The 23,860-nt window shown below is 34.3% G+C and overlaps 1 protein-coding gene across 14 annotated transcripts in view; it reads left to right on the forward strand.

Moving 5' to 3' along the window:
* The window catches only part of AGBL3 (AGBL carboxypeptidase 3), a 146,580-nt gene that overhangs the window by 55,145 nt on the left and 67,575 nt on the right, over positions 1-23,860 (forward strand). For 10 of the 14 annotated variants that reach the window (XM_055284081.2, XM_055284080.2, XM_055284087.2 and 7 more), the window contains 4 exons: positions 622-748; positions 1,682-1,782; positions 2,007-2,119; positions 15,295-15,361. In XM_055284081.2, coding sequence (XP_055140056.1) covers positions 622-748; positions 1,682-1,782; positions 2,007-2,119; positions 15,295-15,361 — 408 coding nt within the window. Of the gene's footprint in view, positions 1-621; positions 749-1,681; positions 1,783-2,006; positions 2,120-15,294; positions 15,362-23,860 lie in introns of those variants that run through there. The other 4 variants (XR_008658599.2, XR_008658600.2, XM_055284088.1 and 1 more) reach the window with 3 other exon arrangements.

The raw sequence follows: 23,860 nt of genomic DNA on the forward strand, positions 1-23,860 counted from the left end.
TTAAAACAGTTGAACTTGTAGAGACAGAGAATAGAAAGATGGTTACTAGAAGCTAGGAAAGGTAGTGGGGGAGAGCAGAAGTGGGGATGGTTAATGGGTACAAAAAATAGAATAAGAACTAGTATTTGATGGCACAAGAGGGTGACTATAGTCAATAATAATTTAATTATACATTTTTTAAAAAGTAAAATTGGATTGTTTGTAACACAAAGGATAAATGCTTGAAGTGATGGATACCCCATTTACTCTGATGTGATTATTACACATTGCATACCTCTATCAAAATATCTCATGTACACCTTATATACATAAACCTACTATGTACCCACAAAAATTAAAAATTAAAAAAGAACTGATTTTGAATATGTTACATAAAGATATGTACATATCTTTCTATAAAAATAGAAAGTAAATTTTATTGCAGGAATTAGAATCTATAGTTCTCAGAAATGTGAACATATCATCCTTAAAATGAGATATTCCCACTGGTCAGGAAATAAAAAGTAGCTCCTGAAGCTTTAGTGAGAATTATAGACTTTCCATAACCACTTTTAATACTACTTTCAAAAAAAGATATAGGTACCAGAACAACGAGTCTCATTTTTATTTGCTTCTTTTCAGTTTTCATTCTCAGCTTGCAAGTTTAATGTCCAGAAGAGCAAAGAAGGAACAGGAAGGGTGGTAATGTGGAAAATGGGAATCAGGAACAGCTTTACCATGGAGGCCACCTTTTGTGGATCTACTCTGGGTAAGACCAAGGGTTCTCATTCACAGCTCTCAAAGCTTTAAACCAAACATGTATAATTTAATGTAAATGTAATAGTACAGACAATAACACTTTCTTCCTATTTAAATAATACTAATATTTAATCAATTCTATAAACAGGATGAATAAACTCTCACAATATGGTATCTCTGTTTCATAATTTTCCTTTGTTTAGAAAGAAAGATTTAAGCATATAAATAGAATACTCTAATTGGTTGTTTCATATGGTTATCTTTAAATACTTGTTATTTTTAAGGGGATAGCTACAGATTTTTTAAAAATATTTTTTATTGGATTTGCTATTTGCAAGGCAAAATGGACTTTTGAGGGTCAATATATGTTTAAATGAAAGCACTTGGTTCCCTGAACAAAAAAAAGTGTGCTTTGTAGTCCCATTTAAGAAATCTTTTAGTTACAGCTAGCATATCTTAACACGGTTAGAATACTCCATATTAAAATAATTGTCACATTATCAGAAAAATGTATCAACTTAAAGGAAAGTGCTAGAAATCCACATATGTACTTTCCAGCTAGTTTTTAAAGCACCTTGATACTGATATAACATTACTTGTGATGATGAAAACCTTTTCTCATAAAATCTTTAGACGAGTTTTTCTCAAAGTGATTATTACCACTGTTTCTAACTGGCAACCAAATATTCTATAACTGTCTTATTGAATTTTTTTCTGCCTTTAAAACATGTACTAATGTGTGTTAAATCAGCTTTGGTCCAGATGGTGGAAAAGGAACAAGTGAAAGCAATGAGCTGTTAAATGACCTGCCCTGGAGAAGAAAATCTAAAGGACAGGATATGGAATCATATCAACGTTTTGTTTATACTCTGTTTTGCAATGTACCTGCTAAGAAAAATTATTAACTTACCCTCGAGGGTGGATAAACTTATTGATGTTTTAGGTAATAAACGAGGCACTCATTTCAGCACGAAAGACCTGGAATCAATGGGATATCATTTTTGTGATTCTCTCTTGGATTATTGTGATCCCGACCGGACCAAGGTAAGCAAAGTTCATTTGGTAATGCATCAGACTCCAGCCTATCAGATAACATAAGCTGACTATGGGCCTATGCAGTGTTTGCCCTTTAATGTCTCAACAGTGTTGTTGGGGTTTTGGCACTTAATTTCCCAGTAACAATTGTTCCGTGTGTCTATAAATACTCAAATAGTTTAATTAGCAAATAAAGTTATTTCATAATGAGCTCATTTATTACTTTTGCCTAGTATTATCGGTGCCTGAAAGAATTAGAAGAAATGGAAAGACATATAACTCTGGAAAAAGTCTTTGAGGATTCAGACACTCCTGTGATAGACATTACATTGGATGTAGAGTCTAGGTAACTCAAGGCTACTGAAGTAATGCAATTTTTCGTGCTGTTTTACTATGTTCTTTATAATTATACCAGCATTTTATTGTCAATTCTCAACTGAAAATCCCAACTATAAGTGGTGGAAAATTTCTCCCATGCCCATTATTTTGGCCAGACCTCATTAAGACTTTATTATTTTATTCAAGTAACATGAACATTACTATGTACAGTGTACTGTGAATAGTGTGTGAAAGACATATGAAATTGGTTTTTGTTTGGTTATTGTTTTTGTTTTCCTCTTTCTTTTTAATAGACTTTTATTTTAGCTTTTTAGAGCAGTTTTAGATTCACAGCAAAATGGAAGGGGAAGTACAGAGAGTTCCTATATATCCCCTGCCAGAGTGGTACTTATTTACAGTTAATGAGTCTACAGTGACACATCTTTATCATCCAAAGTCCATTGGATATATTAGGCTTCACTCTTGGTGTTAATTCTGCAGGTTTTGACAAATGTATAATATATGTATTCACTATTATAGTATCATACAGAGTATTTTCCCTGTATGGATTCACCCTAAGAATCCACCTATTCAACCATCTCTCCCTACTAACCCCTGGAAACCACAGATATTTTAAACTGTCTCCATAGTTTTGCCTTTTCCAGAATGGCACATAGGTAGAATCACACAGTATGTGGGCTTTTCAGACTGGCTTCTTTCACTTAGTAATACGCATTTAAGTTTCTTCCATGTCTTTTCATGGCTTAAAATCTCATTTATTTTTAGCACTCAGTAATATTCCATTGTCTGAATGTACCACAGTTTATATATCAGTTTACCTACTGAAGCACATCTTGATTGCCTCCAAGTTTTGGCAATTATAAATAAAGTTGCTATGTATATCCATGTGCAGGTTTTTGTGTAGGCATAAGTCTGACTTCGAGTAAATATCAAGGAGCATGGTTGCTAGACAGTAGGATAAGAATATGTTTCGTGGCTTTTCTTCTTCCAGCATTGGAGTCGATTGTTCTTTATTTTTTATTTTATTGTGGTAAGAACACTTAGTATGAGATATCCCCTCTTAAATTATTAACTGTACAATATTTTATTATTTTTGATACACTACTGTAGAGCAGATCTCTAGAGTTTATTCATCTTGCTTAACTGAAAGTCCCATTCCCCTACCACCCTCTAGAAACCACCATTTGACTTTTATTTTATGAATTTGACATTTTAGATACTTCATAAAAGTGAAATCATGCAGTATTTGTCTTTCTGTGATTGGCTTATTTCACTTAGTGTAATGTCCTCGCTGTTTATCCATGTTAACATATTGCAGAATTTCCTTCTTTTTTAAAGCTGAATAGGTATGCCATATTTTCTTTATCCATTCATTTGTCAAAAGATATTTAGGTTGTTTCTATATATGGGCTATTGTGAATAGTGCTACAATAAAAACGGGAATGCTAATACCTAGATTTCAGTTCTTTTGGATAAATACCCAGAAGTAAGACTGCTGGATCATATGGCAGTTCTGTTTTTAGACTTTCTGAGGAACCTCTGTGCTGTTTTCAGTAGCAGCTGCACTGTTTTGTATTCCCACCACAGTGTAGAAGGGTTTCAATTTCTCCACATTCTCCCTAACACTTGTCTTTTGGTTTTTTGATGACAGCCATCCTGACAGGCATGAGGTGATACCTCATTGTGTTTTAATTTGCATTTCCCTGATAAGCTATGTTGAGCACTTTTTCATATACCTGTTGGCCAGTGTGTTTTATTGTAGAAATATCTATTCAAGTACTTAGCCCATTTTATAACAAAATCAGGTTATAGGGGTTTTTGCTATTGAGTTGAAGGAATTCCTTATATATTTTGTAGACTACCCCTTATCAGATGTATAGTTTGCACATATTTTTTTCCATTCTATAGGCCACTTTTTCACTCTATTGTTTCCTTGGTTGTACAGAAGCTTTTTAGTTTGATGTAGTCCCATGTGTTTATTTTTGGGTTTGTTGCCTATGCTTTTGGTGTCGTATCTATGAAATCTTTCGGAGATCAGTACCATGGAGCTTTTCCCCTATGTTTCTGGAAGTTTTATAGTTTCAGCTCTTATATTTAAGTGTTTAGTCCATTTTGAGTTGATTTTTTTGTATAGTATCCAATTTTATTCTTTTGCATGTGGATATCCAGTTTCCCACCATTATTTGTTGAATATATTATTCTTTTCCCATTGGGTATCCTTGGCACCCTTATTGAAGATTATTTGGTCATATATGTGTGGTCTTATTTTGGGGCCCTGTATTCTATCCTATAAGTATAGGTGTTTCTCTCTGTCAGTGTCATACTCATTTGATTACTGTAGCTTTGTAATATTAATTTGAAATCAGAGAAAGTGATGAGTCCCGCTTTGTTCTTTTTTCTCAGGATTGATTTGATGTGGCTATTCATGGTCTTTGGTGTTTCCATATGAATCACAGAACTGTTTTTCCTATTTTTGTAAAAGGTGCTATTGGGATTTTGATAGTGATTGTATTTAATGTGTAGATCACTTTGAGTAGTATGGGCATTTTAACAATATTAAGTCTTCTGATCCACCAACAGAGGATGTCTTTCCATTTATTTCAGTCTTCTTTAATTTCTTATATCAATGTTTTATAGTTTTCATTATACAACTCTTAGTTAGGTTTATTCCTATTTTATTCTTTCTGGTACTATTGTAAAGGGGATATTTTGTAAAATGGGATATTGTAAAAGGGATATCACCTTTTCAGATAGTTCATTATTAGTATATAGAAACACAATGGATTTTTGTATGCAGATTTTGTAACCTGTAGCTTTGTGAGTTTATCTATTAGTTCTCACAGTTTTTTTTTTTTTTAAATGGAGTCCATAGGGTTTTCTATATACATATATAAGATCATGTCCTCTGGAAACAGGGACAATTTTACTTCTTCATTTCCAGTTTACATGCCTTTTCATTCGTTCTCTTGCCTAATTGCTCTGGCTTGGACTTCCAGTATTATGTTGAATAGAACTGGCAAGGTGAGCATCCTTGCCTTGTTCCTGATCTTAGAGTAAAAGCCTTCAGTTTTTTACCTTTAAGTATGCTGTTAGCTGTGGGCTTTTCATATATGGCCTATATTATGTTGAAGTACTTTCCTTCTATTCTTAGTTTGTTGAGGAAAGGATGTTGAATTTTGTCAGGTGCTTTTTCTCTATTGAGAGAATCATGGATTTTTATCCTTTATTCTGTTTGTATGGTTTATCACATTAATTGATTTGCATATATTGAACCATACTTGCATCCCAGGGATAAATCCCACTTAGTCATGGTGGACAATCCTTTTAATGTGTTGTTACATTTAGTTTTCTAGTATTTTCTTGAGAATTTTTGTATCTATGTTCATGAAGGATATTAGCCTGTGGCTTCCTTTTCTTCTGGTATCTTTGTCTAGATCTTTGGTATCAGGTTAATGTGAGCCTCCTAAAATGAATTGAAAGTTCACTCTCCTTCTATTTGAGTTTGAGAAGGATTGGCATTAATTATTCTTTAAACATTTTATGGAATTCACCAATGAAGCCATCTAATCCTGGGCTTTCTTTGTTAGGAGATTTTCGATTACTGATTAAATCTCCATAATAGTTATAGGCCTATTCAGACTTTCTATTTATCCAAAATTTAGTCTTGGTAATTTGTATGTTTCTAGGCATTTATCTTTTTCTTCCAGATTATTTAGATTGTTATACAACTGTTCATAACAGTCTCTTATGATTCTTTTTATTTCTGTAGTATCAGCTATAAAGTTTCCTCTTTCATTTTTTATTTTATTTGTGTCCTCTCCATTTTTCATAATTAGTTTAGCTAAGAGTTTGTCAATTTTGGCTTTTCAAAAAACTAATTCTTAGTTTCACTGATTTTTTTCTATTGTTTTTCTATTTTCTATTTTATTTCTGCTTTAATCTTTGTTTTTCCTTTCTTCTGCTAATTTTGGGCTTAGTTTGTTCTTTTCTATCTCCTCGAGGTATAAAATTAGGTCGTTTATTTGAGATCTTTATTCTTTTTTAAATAGGGGGCATTTATCACAATAAATTTCCCTCTTAGTACTGCTTTTGCTATATCCCATTAATTCTGGTATGTTACGTTTTCATTTTTGTCTCAAATTTTTCTTATTTCCTTTTTTATTTCTACTTTGACCCAATGATTGTTCAAGATTGTGCTGTTTAATTTCTTTACACTTGAGAATGTGAATATTCCAGTTTTCCTTCTGCTATTTATCTAGTTTCACCCCATTATGGTCAGTAATAATACTTGTTTGTTAAATTTGTTAAGGCTTGTTTTGTGGCCTAACATGTGACCCATCCTGGAGAAAGTTCCAGATGTGCTTGAGATGACCATGTAGCCTGCTGCTGTTGGGTACAATGTTCTGTATATGTCTGTTAGATCCATTTGGTCTATAATGTTGTTCAAGCCCTCTGTGTCCTTATTGATCATCTATGTTGATATTCTATTATTGAAACGAGATATTGAAGTCTCCCGCTATTATTGTATTGCCCTTTCTCTCTTTGGTTCTATCAGTGTTTGCTTTATATATTTAGGTGCTCTGATGTTGGCTGCATATATATTTGTGATTGTTGTATCTTCCTAGTGGATTGGCCCTTTTATTTGTTATATCTTCCTAGTGGATTGACCCTTTTATCATTATATAATATCTTTCTTTGTCATTCATGACAGTTTTTCACTTAAAGTCTATTTTATCTGATATAAGTATAGCTATTCTTGCTCTCTTTTAGTTACCATTTTAACATAGAATATTTTCCCATCCCTTAATTCAGCCTATTCCTTAAATCTAAAGGGAGTATCTTGTAGATAGATTGTAGTTGGGTCCTCTTTTTTTAATCCATTCAGCCATTCTGTGTCCTTTGATTGAGTTTAGTCCATTTATACTTAAGGTCATTATTGATAGAGGATTTACTATTGCCATTTTGTTGTTTTCTATTAGTCTTATAGTTTTTTTCTCTTTTCTTCTCTTCAAATTATTTCTAATGCTGTCACTACCCACAGAGAACTGACATTTTTATTGAGATGACACAAAAGCAGTATAATAAAAGGTAATGAATAATAACTGGAAAATTCAATGCCACAGGAATATAGTTGGAAGAAAGAATGTACTAATTTTATAAGCTCCCACTTTTGGTGAGTACAGTACTTACAGGAAAGGTAAAACAAATGTATGATTCTTCCCTTATATTTACACATTTTTCAGTCTTGAGTTAGTGCCCCTGCAACCTTCCCTGGTGACTAATATGTTTGTTTCCAGATGCAGAGTATGATTTTGAGCTCATGAGTTTGTTTATATAATATTTGATGTGCTCTAATCAATTTCAGTCATTATTACTTGAATGCTCAAATTTTCCCAAACCTCGACAATACAAGACCGATTAAGTTGGCCTGTGTTTTTTGACATGACTCTCATAGTCTTCAGTAACTTTCAGCCATGATAAGATTTCCCAGGCTCATCTTGTACATTTCCTGCACCAGAACTGCAATCTGCCATTTCTCTCAGAAGTCCTGGTTCTTTTCAGTAAAAAGGGATATTTAGATAACATAGCCTAGATGATAGTTATTATTGCTTCTAGGTTTTTTTTCCAGGGGATTGAGTTAGGAAATACGTGTTTTCATGAAAAAAAAATCTTCAGTTCATAATTATATTTCCAGTTCAAATTTAATATTATAGAACTTATTCTTCCTTATTTTTATACTTGTATCTGTTTTCTCTTATACTGAAAAATCTTCATTCCTAATTACTTTAGGGTAAATATTTACCTGCTTCTTCCTTTTCCTATCATATACCCATAATAATGCTACCAATAAAATGACTGTTGAATGCAGTTTAACATTTCTTTGTAATTCTTTTTAAGCTTAGTATAAAGTATTTTTTAAAAGGAGAGAGATTATTTTCTCTATGTGGCTATACCACCAGTCTGACAGTTAAGTGTCTTTGTTTTTGATTATATTAACTTTTAGGAATAACTTTTATTAATTTTTTTGTTTTTAAATTATATAACACGTTTACATAAGAACATCAAAACTATGTAACAGGAAACATTCAAAAAAGTGTTGATTCTACCCCATCCCCCCTTCTCTACCCTGTTTCCGCCCTTGTTCCATGGGTAACCATTTTCATTAACTTTTTTACTTATTCTTTGTTTTACTTTGAAAATATGACTGAATAACTACATATTTTCATGTCCCTGTACCTTATACGGAAGGTAGCATACCATCGGCATTGTTCCATATCTTGCTATTTTCACTTACAATACTCTGGAAATCACTGTAGATTTTTCAGTACATAGGGGTTTTCCTTATTTCTGTGTGGTACTCCACAGGGTGGATATATCATAATTTACTCAGTCTGTCCTCTATTGATGGAACATTTGAAAATCGCCTACTTTTTCCAATTAGTATTTTTTTCATAGATTCAGGGGGGTATATGTGTGGGCTTGTTACATGGATTTATTGCATAATGCTGGGGTTTGGGCTTCCATTGAACCCATCACCCAAATTGTGAATATAGTGCCCAATAGGTAGTTTTTCAACCCCTCTCCCCCACCTTCCTCCCCCCTCTTGGAGTCCGCAGTGCCTGTTGTTTCCATCTTTATGTCCATGTGTACCCTTTGTTTAGCTCCCACTTGTAAGTGAGAACATGCGGTATTTGAAAACGATTTACTTTTTAATGTGGTTCTAAATTAGGACAAGAGATAGAAGTGAGATCAAATAAGATAATGTGTAAGTAAATCCTCTGTAACTTTGTGCTGTAAAATGCTATATAAATAATGTATATCGTGTTATCTATCTAGAATACCTTTTAAGAAATTCAGGAATTTATGGTAAATTGGGACATAAACTTGACTTCCTAGCACCAATCAATATTCTATAGGAGCCTGGAGTCTGTTTTTTGAGGTTGCAGAATCATTCCATGTTGGTTATTTTGGAAACTTTGTAACATCTGATACACATTGAAGAAAGCTTCATCCTTACATGTGCAGAAATATTACAAATGTGCTACTTATGTATATTGCCCTTTTGAAAAAGGAACATAATAACCACTTTTTCCAGAGATATAAACCAATTTTAAATGAAAGTGTCCAAATATTTTAAGAACTTTGTATGCAGAAACCTGTAGAAGGCATAGCTTCATTCTTTGCTTAACAAAGCAAGGCCACCCCAGTAGTGATGAGTGAAAAATGCGTGAAGCTGACTTTCAGGACAATAAAAGGAAGAACTCCCTAATAATGAGTGCTAATTCTGAGAAGGGTTAGTGGAAAGTAGTTAGTACCTTGTTATAGAAAGGATTCAGCCAGGCTAGGTAAGGTGGCTCATACCTGTAATCCCAACACTTTGGGAGACTGAGGCAGGCGGATCACCTGAGGTTGGGAGTTTGAGACCAGCCTGACCAACATGGATGAACCTCATCTCTACTAACAATACAAAATTAGCCAGGCATGGTGGCACATGCCTGTAATCCCAGCTACTCGGGAGGCTGAGGCAGGAGAATCATTTGAACCCGGGAGGCAGAGGTTGCGGTGAGCTGAGATCGTGCCACTGCACTCCAGCCTGGGCAACAAGAGCAAAACTCCGTCTCAAAAAAACAAAACAAAACACAGAAAGGATTCAGCCAAAGCTGGAGGGCCATCTGCTATGGGACTTAATAAAATAATTCCTGTATTGTGAGAAAGATTTAGTTAAATTATTCCTGAGACCTAAAAAATTATAAGAGTCTAATGGATACTGTCAATTTAACAATTCATCTTAAGAAAATAAAAACATTTCTAATAAATAGGAAATGGACATTTAAAGTATAGTCTGCCAGTCAGTGTCTTTGATTTTAAGAAGAATGAGTATATATTAAATAGAAAATACTATTATAAAGCAATTTAAAACATAGACCTTTCAGTATAGATTCCTACGGTGTCAAAATCAAGGCTGATATGAACAACAGTTATGATATATTAATTATTCTTTAAAAATTTGTTTACTTTTATTGTTTCATAAATTTGGTTACCTTCTATAATGGCATAAGTGAAACAAATCAAGTCAGTATTGAGAGACCCTTAACTTTCTAACCATATGTGACAGCCTTCTATATAATTTTAGGAGTTTCCATATTACAAATAAGGAGTTTAAGGCCTACAATGAATTAACCTCAGCCTATCCTCTTGCCTTTGGCTCTCTTTAAGCTGGATCTAACACAGAAATAAAGATAAGTAAATTTACCTGGAAGGCCATTTTATAAGCACCTTGTAGCTATATCTGAGAAGCAAAGTAAAATAAAATCCACTGGAACTTAAATTATGAGTGCAGAGGAGAAATTTTCCAAATGAAACTTAAATTCCTTTCATAGCTGCTGCTGAAAAAGGAAGCATTGTGTTTCAAAATAAGGAAATGTAGAAGTTTCTTTGATTTAAAAGCATTGATACATTTTCTGATTTGCAATGGAAAATATTTGCTTATAGAGAATACAGTAGTACCACTAGGACAAACTATTTTATAATTAACATAAAGATACAGCAACTTTAAAAGGTATGTTGTTTAATGAAAAAATATTTTCTAATGCACATTGAATCAGATATTGTGGTAAATATAATAAACTAGTTATATAGTTTCTTAGCCAAAAAAGGAAAATATTTAACAGTAGATAATTAAAATATGCTTAAAAACATAAATATGTGTGTATACACATTACTGTAGTTATAAAAATATGCATGCACACATATATTTGTATGTTTGCTTATTTCCAAAATACAACCCAGAGAGTTTTCTTATTTATCAATCTGTATAGCTTCCTATTTGCTTCTCTTATTATCTTACTCTGTTTAATGTTGCTACAACAGAATACCTAAAACTGGGTAATTTATAAAGAAAAGAGGTTTGTTTAGCTCATGGTTGGGCAGGTGAGGAAGTACAAGAAGCACGATGGTAGCACCTGCTCAGCCTCTGGTGAGGGCTTTTCATGCTGCGTCATAACATGACAGAGAAGGTCAAAGGGGAAGTGGACACAGGCGAAGAGGCAAAAACCCAAGGGGCATGCATCTTTGCTTTGTAATAACCCACTCTTGTGGGAATGAATCCATCACCACAACTAATCCAGTCTCACAAGAGTGAGAACCAGGTCATTCATTAGGGACCCACCCCCATGACCCAAACACCTCCCGCTAGGCCCTACCTCCCAACACTGGCACATTAGGAATCAAATTTCAACATGAGTTTGGGTGGGGACAAACCATAAGTGCTAAACCATATTATAGTTCTTGTCTTACTGTATTAGCTAGAACTTCCAGTATGATACTGAGTAGAAGTGCTATGAGAAGACATCCTTGTCCTGTCCTCAGTCAAAGCAGGAAAGCATCTAGTTTCTCACCATTATGTATGATGTTAGCTGTAAGGTTTCTGTAGATATCAAGTTGAACGAGATTCCCTCTACTTCGTTAGCTGAGAGTTTTTGTCATGAATATGTGTTGGATTTTGTCAAATGCTTTATGTCAAAAATATATTGATATAATTTTTTTTCTGCTTTAGCCTGTTAATGTGACGGATTACATCAACTGATTTTTGAATGTTGAAACAACCTGGCATACCTGGAATAAATCCTACTTGGTCATGGTGTATAATTCTTTTTATTCCTTGTTGGACTCAATTTGCTAATATTTTCTCAAAGATTTTTGCACCTGTGTTCATAAGACATATTGGTGTAGTTTTTCTTTCTTACAGTATCTTTGTCTGCTTTTGGTATTAGGATAATGCTAGCCTTTTAGAAAAAGTAAGTGTTCTCTCTGTTTCTATTTTCTGAAACAGATTTTAGAAAACTGATATTATTTTTTCCTTAAATGTTTGGTAGAATCCACAATAAACCCTCTGGGACTTGTGCTTTGTTTTGTAGGGTCACTAATTATCAATTCGATTTCTTTAATTGATATATAGATCTGTATATCTATCTATTAGATCTATATCTCTCCCAGTTTGAGTTCTGATAGATTGTGTCTTTCAAGAAGCTGGTCTATTTCATCTAAGCTATAAAATTTGTGAGGACACAGTTGTTAGTATTCCTTTTTTATCTCTTTAATTTCCATAGCATCAGTAGCGATGACCCCTCTTTTATTTCTGATGTTAGCAAGTTGTGTCCTTTCTTTTTCCTTGGTTAACCTGGCTAGGGATTTATCTATTTTATTGATCTTTTCAAAGCAGCAGCATTGTTTTCATTGATTATTGATTCCCTGTTTTCAGTTTCTCTGATTTTTAAATTATTTCTTTTTTTCTGCTTGCATTATGTCTTTATTTCTCCTTTTTCTGATTTCCTAATGTGGACACTTGGATTGTTCATTTTAAAGCTTTCTTCTTTTCTGACATATGCATTCAATGCTATAAATTTCCCTCTAATCACTGCCTGTGCACCATTCTACAAATATTGATGTTGTATTTTAAATTTAATTTAGTTAAAATATTTATCTTTGTTCACACTGGACATGGTTATCTATGTAGAAAATATCAAAGAATTTTTTAAAAACCTGAAACTAATAATCATAGAAAGATTTAAAGATACAAGGTTAATATACAGTTGCCTTTCAATATACCAGCCACGAACAATTGGAATTTAAAATAAAAAAAAATACCATCTACACTAGCACAAAAATTTAAAATACTTGGATTAAAGCTACCAAAATATGTGTAAGATGTATATGAGGAAAATTACAAAATCTGAGGAAAGAAATCAAAGAGGATCTAAATAAATGGAGAGAGAGTTTGTGTTCATAGGTAGGAAGACAATATTGTTAAGATGTCAGTTCCTCCTGGAATGATTTTTGACTCAATGTAATTCCAATCAAAATCCCAGAAAGTTATCTTGTGGCTATAGACAAACTAATTCTAAAATTTGTATGAGTATGCAAAAGACCTGAAATAGCTAACAAAATACTGAAGAAGGACAAAATCTAAGGACCTACACTACTTGACTTTAAGACTTACTATAAAGCTACATAATTAAAATAGTGCAGTACTAGAGAAAGAACAGACAAATAGACCAATAAAACAAAATAGAGAACCCAGAAATATATCCAATATATTTGTCACCGCTGACAAATATAGTCAATGGTGTTTGAAAAAAAGAGCAACGAAAATCCCTAGTTAAATGGAGAAATAAGTCTTTTTGACAAATGTTACTGGAACAACTGGACATACACAGGCAAAAATGTGAACTAGAAGCAACTTTACACCTTTCACAAAAATTAACTCCAAATGAATTATAGACCTAGATGTAAAATAAAAAACTATAAAATTCCTAGGAGATAACAGGAGGAAATCTAAATTCTCTTGAATTTGGTAATGACTTTTTAGATATGACAAAATCATGATCCACGAAAGAAAAAAAATTAGTAAGTCTAAAGATGGTTGACACCTGAAAAAAAATAAAAATAAAAGATGCTTGACATCATTTTCATTAGGAAACTGCAGATTAAAACAACAGTGAAATATCATGACACACCTATTATAAGGGCTAAAATCCAAAGCAGTGACAATACCATATGCCAGTGAGGATGAGGAGCAACAAGAACTCTTCTTCTTTGCTAGTGGGAATGCAAAATGGTACAAGCTATTTTGGAAGCCAGTTTGGCAGTTTACAAAGCTAAGCATAGTCTCAACACTTGATCCAGCAATTGCATTCGTATAGCAGCTTTATTCATGATTGCCAAAAACTGGAAGCAACCAAAATGTCCTGCAATAGGTGAATGAATAAAGACACATACATTCAGACAATGAAAAGTTATTCAGTGATTTTTTAAAATGAGCTATCAAACCATAAAAATATATGGCATAACTTTAATTTATATTGCTAAGTGGAAAATGTAAGTCTGAAAAGGCCACATGCTATATGATCCCAGCTGTATGACACTGGGTTGCCAGAAGTTCTTGGAAAAGAAAAGATGAATAGATGGAATGCAGAGGAATTTTAGGGCAGTTTAACTACTATTTATGACACTGTAATGATGGATATATATCATTATAAAGTTGTCAAAACTCATAGAATGTATACCACAAGAGTAAACCCTAAGGTAAACTATAATTTTTAATAATGTATCCGTGTTGTTTAATCAGTTGTAACAAATGTACCACATACTATCAGATATCTAATTTACAAATGTATCACATACTATAATTTAGGAAGTTATGCAGGAAGTGGAGGCATGTGTATAGGAACTCTGTACTACCTGCTCAATTTTTCTGTAAACCTAGAACTTTTCTAAAAACATAAATTATGTTAATTTTAAAATAATACATAAAAAATACAACCCAGAAATATTTTCTTTCTTGTATTGGCTCTCAAGCAAAAAGACTTGCCTACCACTGCATTAAATGATTATAATTAGAAACAGATTTGACCCTTTTTTCTTGAGGTACTATGTTTCATATGGTGCTGCACTGCTTTATGGATATAGTGATATACAAATAAATGAATTTTAAGAGCTAATGATACCTATGGCATCTAGGAAACTCCCCGATATAGCATTTATTCATTAACATATTAACAAATCTTGAGTGCCTACTATATGCCGAGCACTCTTTCTGCTCTGGTGATACAGCAGTGAGCCAGACAGGAAAAAAAAATCCTACTTTTCTGGAGCTTACATTCCATTAACACATTCCCAAACCTTTATATCTCTCCACACATTCAACAAAAACCCTCTAAGCTGTCTGGAACTACTAAACCTTTGTAAACATTCTTCATCTTCTTCTTCTTTTTTTTTTTCCTCCAAGACGGAGTTTCGCCCTTATTGCCCAGGCTGGAGTGCAATGGCATGATCTCGGCTCACTGCAACCTCTGCCTCCTGGGCCCAGGAGATTCTCCTGCCTCAGCCTCCTGAGTAGCTGGGATTACAGGCAAGCGCCACCATGCCCAGCTAATTTTTGCATTTTTAGTAGAGACAGGGTTTCACCATGTTGGTCAGGCCGGTCTCGAACTCCTGACCTCAGGTGATCCACCTGCCCTGGCCTCCCAAAGTACTTGGATTACAGGCATAAGCCACTGCGCCCGGCCACTTCTTATAATTAGAACTTTTCAACCATTCAAATAAGATAAATAAAAGCAACAGTTGAAATTTTAAGATGCCACCAAAACACTGTATAAACCAAAATTATTTTTTTTTTTGTAGTAGCCGAGGCTCTGACAGTTCAGAATCCATTGACTCTCTGACTTACCTTCTCAAGTTAACTTCTCAGGTATGACTGAATATTTGTGCTTATATGTGGATATGCTGTGTAGGTACTGTTCTTATTGTGTCTAATAATCGGGCAAAAAAATTGCAGATATGTAATTATTGTATCATCATTGTTATTTATTTTCTAACTATGTGCATATTTTAAATCATAGAATTATTTAACTTTAGGGTTTCTTATTCTAACATCTTGCTTTATAGATGAGAATAGTTAAGATCCAGAGATGAACTTATTTCTTAAAAGCCCTACAACTTGTTAGTGACAGAGGTGGTAGCCTAACATACATCACCTGACTGCTTAATTTATACATTTATTATTCAACTATGTATTGAGCTCCAACTACGTATCAGGCACTGGCTGAGTGATGGGGATAGAGCAGTGAACAAAATGAGACAACAGCTTTCCCTTTGTTATCTTGCATTCTGGCTGGGGGAGATACAAAATAAAGAAGATAAGTAAAATACATGATGTGTTAACATGGGGATAAGTGCCTAAGGAGTAAATTAAAGCAAGAGGGGGAATAAAGAGTTTAGATGGAGATTGCAGTTTGGGATAGAGGCTACCAAAGTGAAAGATAAATACTTAAGTAAGAACCCAAAGGAAATGAGGGACAAGCCAAGTAGATACTAGGTATATTAACTGCTTCTTGGTACATAACAACTTCAAAACCTCAGTGGCTTACAACAAACTTTTATTTTCTCACTCATGGGTCTGCAGATTGGCTCTATTAGACATGGGTAGGGTCAACTGGTCTTGGATTCAGGCTACAGGTTGAGCTCAGTTATGTTCCACATGTTTCTCATTTGCTTGGGCTAGAGAATACCCAGGCAAGATCTATGGTGAAAACCCGGAGTATACAAGGGGAAACCAAGCAATATAATCCCTAACACACACTGTTAATAGTCTACCTCAAAACCACTTTTTCCAGTGACCCAAGTCTGTTAGGCAGATTTTCTGTCTTTCAAACTATCAGTTGAGACAGTTTTACTAAATGTATCACTTATACATAATTTGTGTCATCATTCAATTCATTTATTTTTAATAAGTAAAAATTATATATATTTATTGTATATGACACATTGTTTTGAAATATGTATACAGTGTGGAATGGCAAAATTGAGCTAATTAACATATTCATTACCTCACATACTTATTTTTGTGGTGAGAACACTGAAAACACTTAAAATCTATTCTTAGCAATTTTCAGTATAATGCATTGTTATTAACTGTAGTCACGATGATGTACAATAGATCTCTTGAACTTATTCCTCCTATCTAACTGGAATTTTGTGTCCTTTGACCAACACCTGCTCAACCCACACCCTTCACTCCTGCAGCCCCTGGTAACTACCATTCTACTCTCAAGTTGTATGAATTCAGCTTTTTTTTTTTGTAATACTCCACACATAAGTGAGATCATGATCTTTCTGTGCCTGGCTTATCTCACTTAACGTAATGTCCTCCACGTTCATCTGTATTACTCCAAGTGACAATATTTCCTTCTTTTTAAAGGCTGAATAGCATTTCATCGTAATACATACCACATTTTCTTTATCTATTTTTCTGTTGATGAACACTTAAGTTGATTCCATACACTGGCTATTGTGAATAGTGCTGCAATGACCACGGGAGTGCAGATATCTCTTTAACATACTGACTTCCTTTCCTGTAAGATATAGACTCAGTGGTGGGATTGCTAGTTTAGATGATAGTTCTATTTTTAATTTTTTGAGGAACTTCCATACTGTTTTCCATAATGGCTGTACTAATTTATATTCCCACCAACAGTGTGCAGGGGTTCCTTTTCTCCACATCTCTGACACTAATTTTCTTTTTTTTATAACAGCCACTCTAACAGGCATGAGGTAATAGCCATATGTGGTTTTAACTTGCATTTCTCTGATGATTAGTGATGTAGGGCATTTTTAAATATACTTGTTGGCCATTTGTATTTGTTCTTTTGACAAATATCTATTCAGAGCCTTTGCCTATTTTTTAATCAGGTTATTTGTTTTCTTACTATTGAGTTCCTGATATATTTCGGATATTAACCCCTTATCAGATGTATGGTTTGCAGATATTTTCTCCCATCCCATTAGATGTCTCATCATTCTGTTGATTGTTTCATTGGCTGTACAAAGGCTTTTTAGTTTGATGTAATCCCATGTATCTGTTTTTGCTTTTGTTGCCTGTGTTTTCAAGTTCATATCCAAAAAATTCATTGCCCAGACAAATGTCATGGAGCTTTTCCCCTATATTTTTTTCAGTAGTTTTATAGTTTCAAGTCTTACATTTAAGTCTTTAATCCAATTTTAGTTGATTTTTGTACATAGTATGAGATTAGTCTAATTTCATTATTTTGCATGTGGATATCTTATTATCCTAACAGCATTTATTGAAGATACTGTCCTTTTCATATTGCGTGTTCTTGGCACTTCTGTCAAAAGTCAATTGACTATAAATGCACAGATTTATTTTGGGGCTATTTCATTCTATTGGTTTATGTGTCTGTTTTTGTGCCAGTACCATGCCATTTTGATTTCTGTAGTTTTATAGTATGTTTTAAAGTCAGACAGTGTGAGCTTCCAGCTTTGTTCATGTAGCTCAAGACTGTTTTGGCTAGTTGGGCTCCTTTGTGGTTCCATATGAATTATAGAATTTGTTTTCTATTCCTCTGAAAAATTCCATTGGAATTTTGATAGGGATTGTATTGAATCTGTAGATCACTTTGGGTAGTATGGACAATTTGACAATATTAATTCTTCTGATCCATGAGCACAAGATATCTTTCCATTTCTTCATAGAAGACATTCCATGTCTTCTTATATTTCTTTTATCAATGTTTTATAATTGTCAGTATACAGGTCTTTCACTTCCTTGGTTAAATTTATTCCTATATATTTTTTGTAGATATTATAAATGGAACTATGTTCTTGATTTATTTTTTAGATAGTTTGTTTTTTAGATAGTTTAATATTAATTATAGTTTGTATAGAATCACTACTGATTTTGTATGTTGATTTTTTATCCTTCAACTTTACTGAATTTTTATATTCTGTTCTTTGATGGAGTTTTCTATGTATAAGATCACGTTGACTGCAAACAAGGACAATTTAACTTCTTCCTTTTACTCTTGTCTAATTGCTCTGGCTAGGACTTCAGTACTATGTTGAATAGAAGTGGTAAAAGTGGGCATCACTGTCTTGTTCCTGATCTTAGAGGAAAAGCTTTCAAGTTTTCACCTTTGGGTATGATGTTAGTTTTGGGTTTGTCATAGATGGCCCTTATTGTATTGAGGTACATGCATTTTATACCTTATTTGTGGAGCATTTTTATCATGAAAGGATGTTGAATTCTATCAAATGCTTTCTTCTGCATATGTTGAGAAGATCATAGGGTTTTTGTTTTCATTCTGCTGATGTGATGTATCATATTTATCAATTTGCGTATGTTGAACCATCCCTGTATTCCTGGGATGAATCTCACTTGATCGTGATGAATAATCTTTTATTGTGCTGCTAGATATGGTTTGTTAGTATTTTGTTGAGGATTTTTGCATCTATGCTCATCTGGGATATTGGTCTGTTATCTTTTTCTTGTAGTTTACTTGTCTGGCTTTGGTATCAGAGAAATGCTGGCCTCATTAAATGAATTTGGAAATATTCCCTCTTCTTCAATTTTTTGGAAGAGTTTAAAAAGGATTCATATTAGTTCCTCTTTAAATGTTTGGTAGAATTCAGCAGTGAAACCATCAGGTCCTTGGCTTTTCTTTGATGGGAGATTTTATTTCTAATTTAATCTCCTTACTCATTATTAATCTATTCAGATATTCTGCTACTTCATGATTCAGTCTTGGTAGGTTATATGTAGCTAGGAATTTATTTATTTCTTCTAGGTTATCTAATTTGTTGGCATATAATTGTTTATAATGATAGTCTTTTATGATCCTATTTCTGTGGTGTTGGTTATAATGTCTCATCTTTCTTTTCTGACTTTATCTGAGTCTTCTCTCTCTCTCTTCTTAGTCTAGCTATAGATTTGTCCATTTTGTTTCTTTAAAAAAAAAAAAAAAAAACCTCTTCATTTCATTGGTCTTTACTATTGTTTTTCTAGTCCCTATCTATTTTTGCTCTGATATTGTTTTCTTCTTTCTGCTAACTGCATGCTTAGTTTGTTCTTCTTTTCCTAGTTCCTTGAAGTGTAACACTAGGTTGTGTATTTCAGAACTTGCTTTTCCTTTTTTTTCAGCCCCAGCTCAAAAGATCTTCTTTATTAATATAGGTGTTTATTGATGTGAACTTCCCTCTTAGAACTGCTTTTGCTGCATCTGATAAGTTTTGATATGTTGTATTTCCATTTTTGTTTGTTTTAAGATATTTTTAAATTTCCCTTTTAATTTCTTTACTGACCCACTGGCTGTTCAGGAGTGTATTGTTTAATTTCCATGTGCTTGTGAATGTGTCACTATTTTTCTGTTATATTTTCCTAATTACCTACTATCCAGTCACAAAAGCAATGACTGTGACATAGTTTAGGTTTTGTTAGGACAGCATCTTACTTCTGCATATCAATTTCTGTAGTTTTCAGATTTTAAGGCATAACAACCTCAGACTATCAACGGCTTACAATAGCAAACATGTATTTTCTTGTTCATGAATCTGAAGGTCAGCTGTGGCTCTACTGAACTAATCAGAAATCAGCCAAACAGCTCCTAATTGTGGGTTGGGTTCAGGTTTATTCCACCTTTCCTTCTTCACCTAGACCAGCAGCCACCTAGGGCATATTTTGCTCATGGCCAATCACAAGAGCTCAAGAGGGCAAGCCAAACCATGCAAATCTATTTAAAGCCTCTGATTAACATTCCACTAGCCAAATTAAGATATATGTCGAAATTCAACATCAATGGGGTGGGGAAGGATAATTATGTAATAGTGAACATTTAGGAACAATCCAGGGGTATCTTTTCCCAGGCCAGGAGTACTAAAAGTGCAGCGGCCCTGAGGAAGGAACATGTCTGTCATTTTCTAGGAAGACCAAGGAAGCTAATGTGGCTAGAGAAGAATGAACAAAGAGAACAATGGTAAAACATGAAATCAGATAGGCTTTGAAGGTTGCAGGAGTAGGTCATGTAAAGCCTGATAGGCTTAGGACTTCAGTTTTTGCTCTGAGTTTGGAGACCTTTGATCAGAGAAATGACATGATCTGCCTGAAGTGGTTAGCAGGGTCATCTTGGCTGTTGTGTTAAGAGTACAATGATGACCCATAAGGGAGACCAATTAGGAGGCTCTTCTAATAATCCAGACTTTAAACCAAAAAAGATCAAAAGACACAAAGAAGGCCATTACATAATGGTAAAGGGATCAGTTCAACAAGAAAAGCTAGCTATCCTAAATATATATGCACCCAATACAGGAGCACCCAGATTCATAAAGCAAGTCCTTAGAGACCTACAAAGAGACTTAGACGCCCACACAATAATAATGGGAAACTTTAACACCCCACTGTCAACATTAGACAGATCAACGAGACAGAAAGTTAACAAGGATATCCAGGAACTGAACTCAGCTCTGCACCAAGTGGACCTAATAGACATCTACAGAACTCTCCACCCCAAATCAACAGAATATACATTCTTTTCAGCACCACACCACAACTATTCCAAAATTGACCACATAGTTGGAAGTAAAGCACTCCTCAGCAAATGTAAAAGAACAGAAATTATAACAAACTGTCTCTCAGACGACAATGCAATCAGACTAGAACTCAGGATTAAGAAACTCACTCAAAACCGCTCAACTACATGGAAACTGAACAACCTGCTCCTGAATGACTACTGGGTACATAACGAAATGAAGGCAGAAATAAAGATGTTCTTTGAAACCAACGAGAACAAAGACACAACATACCAGAATCTCTGGGACACATTCAAAGCAGTGTGTAGAGGAAAATTTATAGCACTAAATGCCCAAAAGAGAAAGCAGGAAAGATCTCAAATTGACACCCTAACATCACAATTAAAAGAACTAAAGAAGCAAGAGCAAACATATTCAAAAGCTAGCAGAAGGCAAGAAATAACTAAGATCAGAGCAGAACTGAAGGAAATAGAGACACAAAAAACCCTTCAAAAAATCAATGAATCCAGGAGCTGGTTTTTTGAAAAGATCAACAAAATTGATAGACCGCTAGCAAGACTAATAAGAAAAGAGAGAAGAATCAAATACATGCAATAAAAAATGATAAAGGGGATATCACCACCGATCCCACAGAAATACAAACTACCATCAGAGAATACTATAAACACCTCTGTGCAAATAAACTAGAAAATCTAGAAGAAATGGATAAATTCCTGGACACATACACCCTCCCAAGACTAAGCCAGGAAGAAGTTGAATCTCTGAATAGACCAATAACAGGTTCTGAAATTGAGGCAATAATTAATAGCTTACCAACCAAAAAAAGTCCAGGATCAGATGAATTCACAGCTGAATTCTACCAGAGGTACAAAGAGGAGCTGGTACCATTCATTTTGAAACTACTCCAATTGATAGAAAAAGAAGGAATCCTCTGTAACTCATTTTATGAGGCCAACATCATCCTGATACCAAAGCCGGGCAGAGACACAACAAAAAAAGAGAATTTTAGACCAATATCCCTCATGAACATTGATGCAAAAATCCTCAATAAAATACTGGCAAACCGAATCCAGCAGCACATCAAAAAGCTTATCCACCATGATCAAGTGGGCTTCATCCCTGGGATGCAAGGCTGGTTCAACATACACAAATCAATAAACGTAATCCAGCATATAAACAGAACCAATGACAAAAACCACATGATTATCTCAATAGATGCAGAAAAGGCCTTTGACAAAATTCAACAACACTTCATGCTAAAAACTCTCAATAAATTAGGTATTGATGGGATCTATCTCAAAATAATAAGAGCTATCTATGACAGACCCACAGCCAATATCATACTGAATGGGCAAAAACTGGAAGCATTTCCTTTGAAAACTGGTACAAGACAGGGATGCTCTCTCTCACCGCTCCTATTCAATATAGTGTTGGAAGTTCTGGCCAAGGCAATCAGGTAGGAGAAGGAAATAAATGGTATTCAATTAGGAAAAGAGGAAGTCAAATTGTCCCTGTTTGCCGACGACATGATTGTATATCTAGAAAACCCTATCATCTCAGCCTAAAATCTCCTTAAGCTGATAGGCAACTTCAGCAAAGTCTCAGGATACAAAATCAATGTGCAAAAATCACAAGCATTCTTATACACCAATAACAGACGAACAGCCAAATCATGAGTGAACTCCCATTCACAATTGCTTCAAAGAGAATAAAATACCTAGGAATCCAACTTACAAGGGATGTGAAGGACCTCTTCAAACCACTGCTCAAGGAAATAAAAGAGGATACAAACAAATGGAAGAACATTCCATGCTCATGGGTAGGAAGAATGAATATTGTGAAAATGGCCATACTGCCCAAGGTAATTTATAGATTCAGTGCCATCCCCATCAAGCTACCAATGACTTTCTTCACAGAATTGGAAAAAACTACTTTAAAGTTCATATGGAACCAGAAAAGAACCCGCATTGCCAAGTCAATCCTAAGCCAAAAGAACAAAGCTGGAGGCATCATGCTACCTGACTTCAAACTATACTACAAGGCTACAGTAACCAAAACAGCATGGTACTGGTACCAAAACAGAGATATAGACCAGTGGAACACAACAGAGCCCTCAGAATAATGCCACATATCTACAACTATCTGATCTTTGACAAACCTGACAAAAACAAGAAATGGTGAAAGGGATTCCCTATTTAATAAATGGTGCTGGGAAAACTGGCTAGCCATATGTAGAAAGCTGAAACTGGATCCCTTCCTTACACCTTATACAAAAATTAATTCAAGATGGATTAAAGACTTAAATATTTGACCTAAAACCATAGAAACCCTAGAAGAAAACCTAGGCAATACCATTCAGGACATAGGCATGGGCAAGGACTTCATGTCTAAAACACCAAAAGCAACGGCAACAAAAGCCAAAACTGACAAATGGGATCTAATTAAACTAAAGAGCTTTCTGCACAGCAAAAGAAACTACCATCAGAGTGAACAGGCAACCTACAGAATGGGAGAAAATTTTTGCAATCTACTCATCTGACAAAGGGCTAATATCCAGAATCTACAAAGAACTCAAACAAATTTACAAGAAAAAAACAACCCCATCAAAAAGTGGGTGAAGGATATGAACAGACACTTCTCAAAAGAAGACATTTATGCAGCCAAAAGACACGTGAAAAAATGCTCATCATCACTGGCCATCAGAGAAATGCAAATCAAAACCACAATGAGATACCATCTCACACCAGTTAGAATGGCAATCATTAAAAAGTCAGAAAACAACAGGTGCTGGAGAGGATGTAGAGAAATAGGAACACTTTTACACTGTTGGTGGGACTGTAAACTAGTTCAACCATTGTGGAAGTCAGTG

Source organism: Symphalangus syndactylus, chromosome 6 (assembly GCF_028878055.3).
Source record: "Symphalangus syndactylus isolate Jambi chromosome 6, NHGRI_mSymSyn1-v2.1_pri, whole genome shotgun sequence".
Classification (NCBI taxonomy): domain Eukaryota; kingdom Metazoa; phylum Chordata; class Mammalia; order Primates; family Hylobatidae; genus Symphalangus; species Symphalangus syndactylus.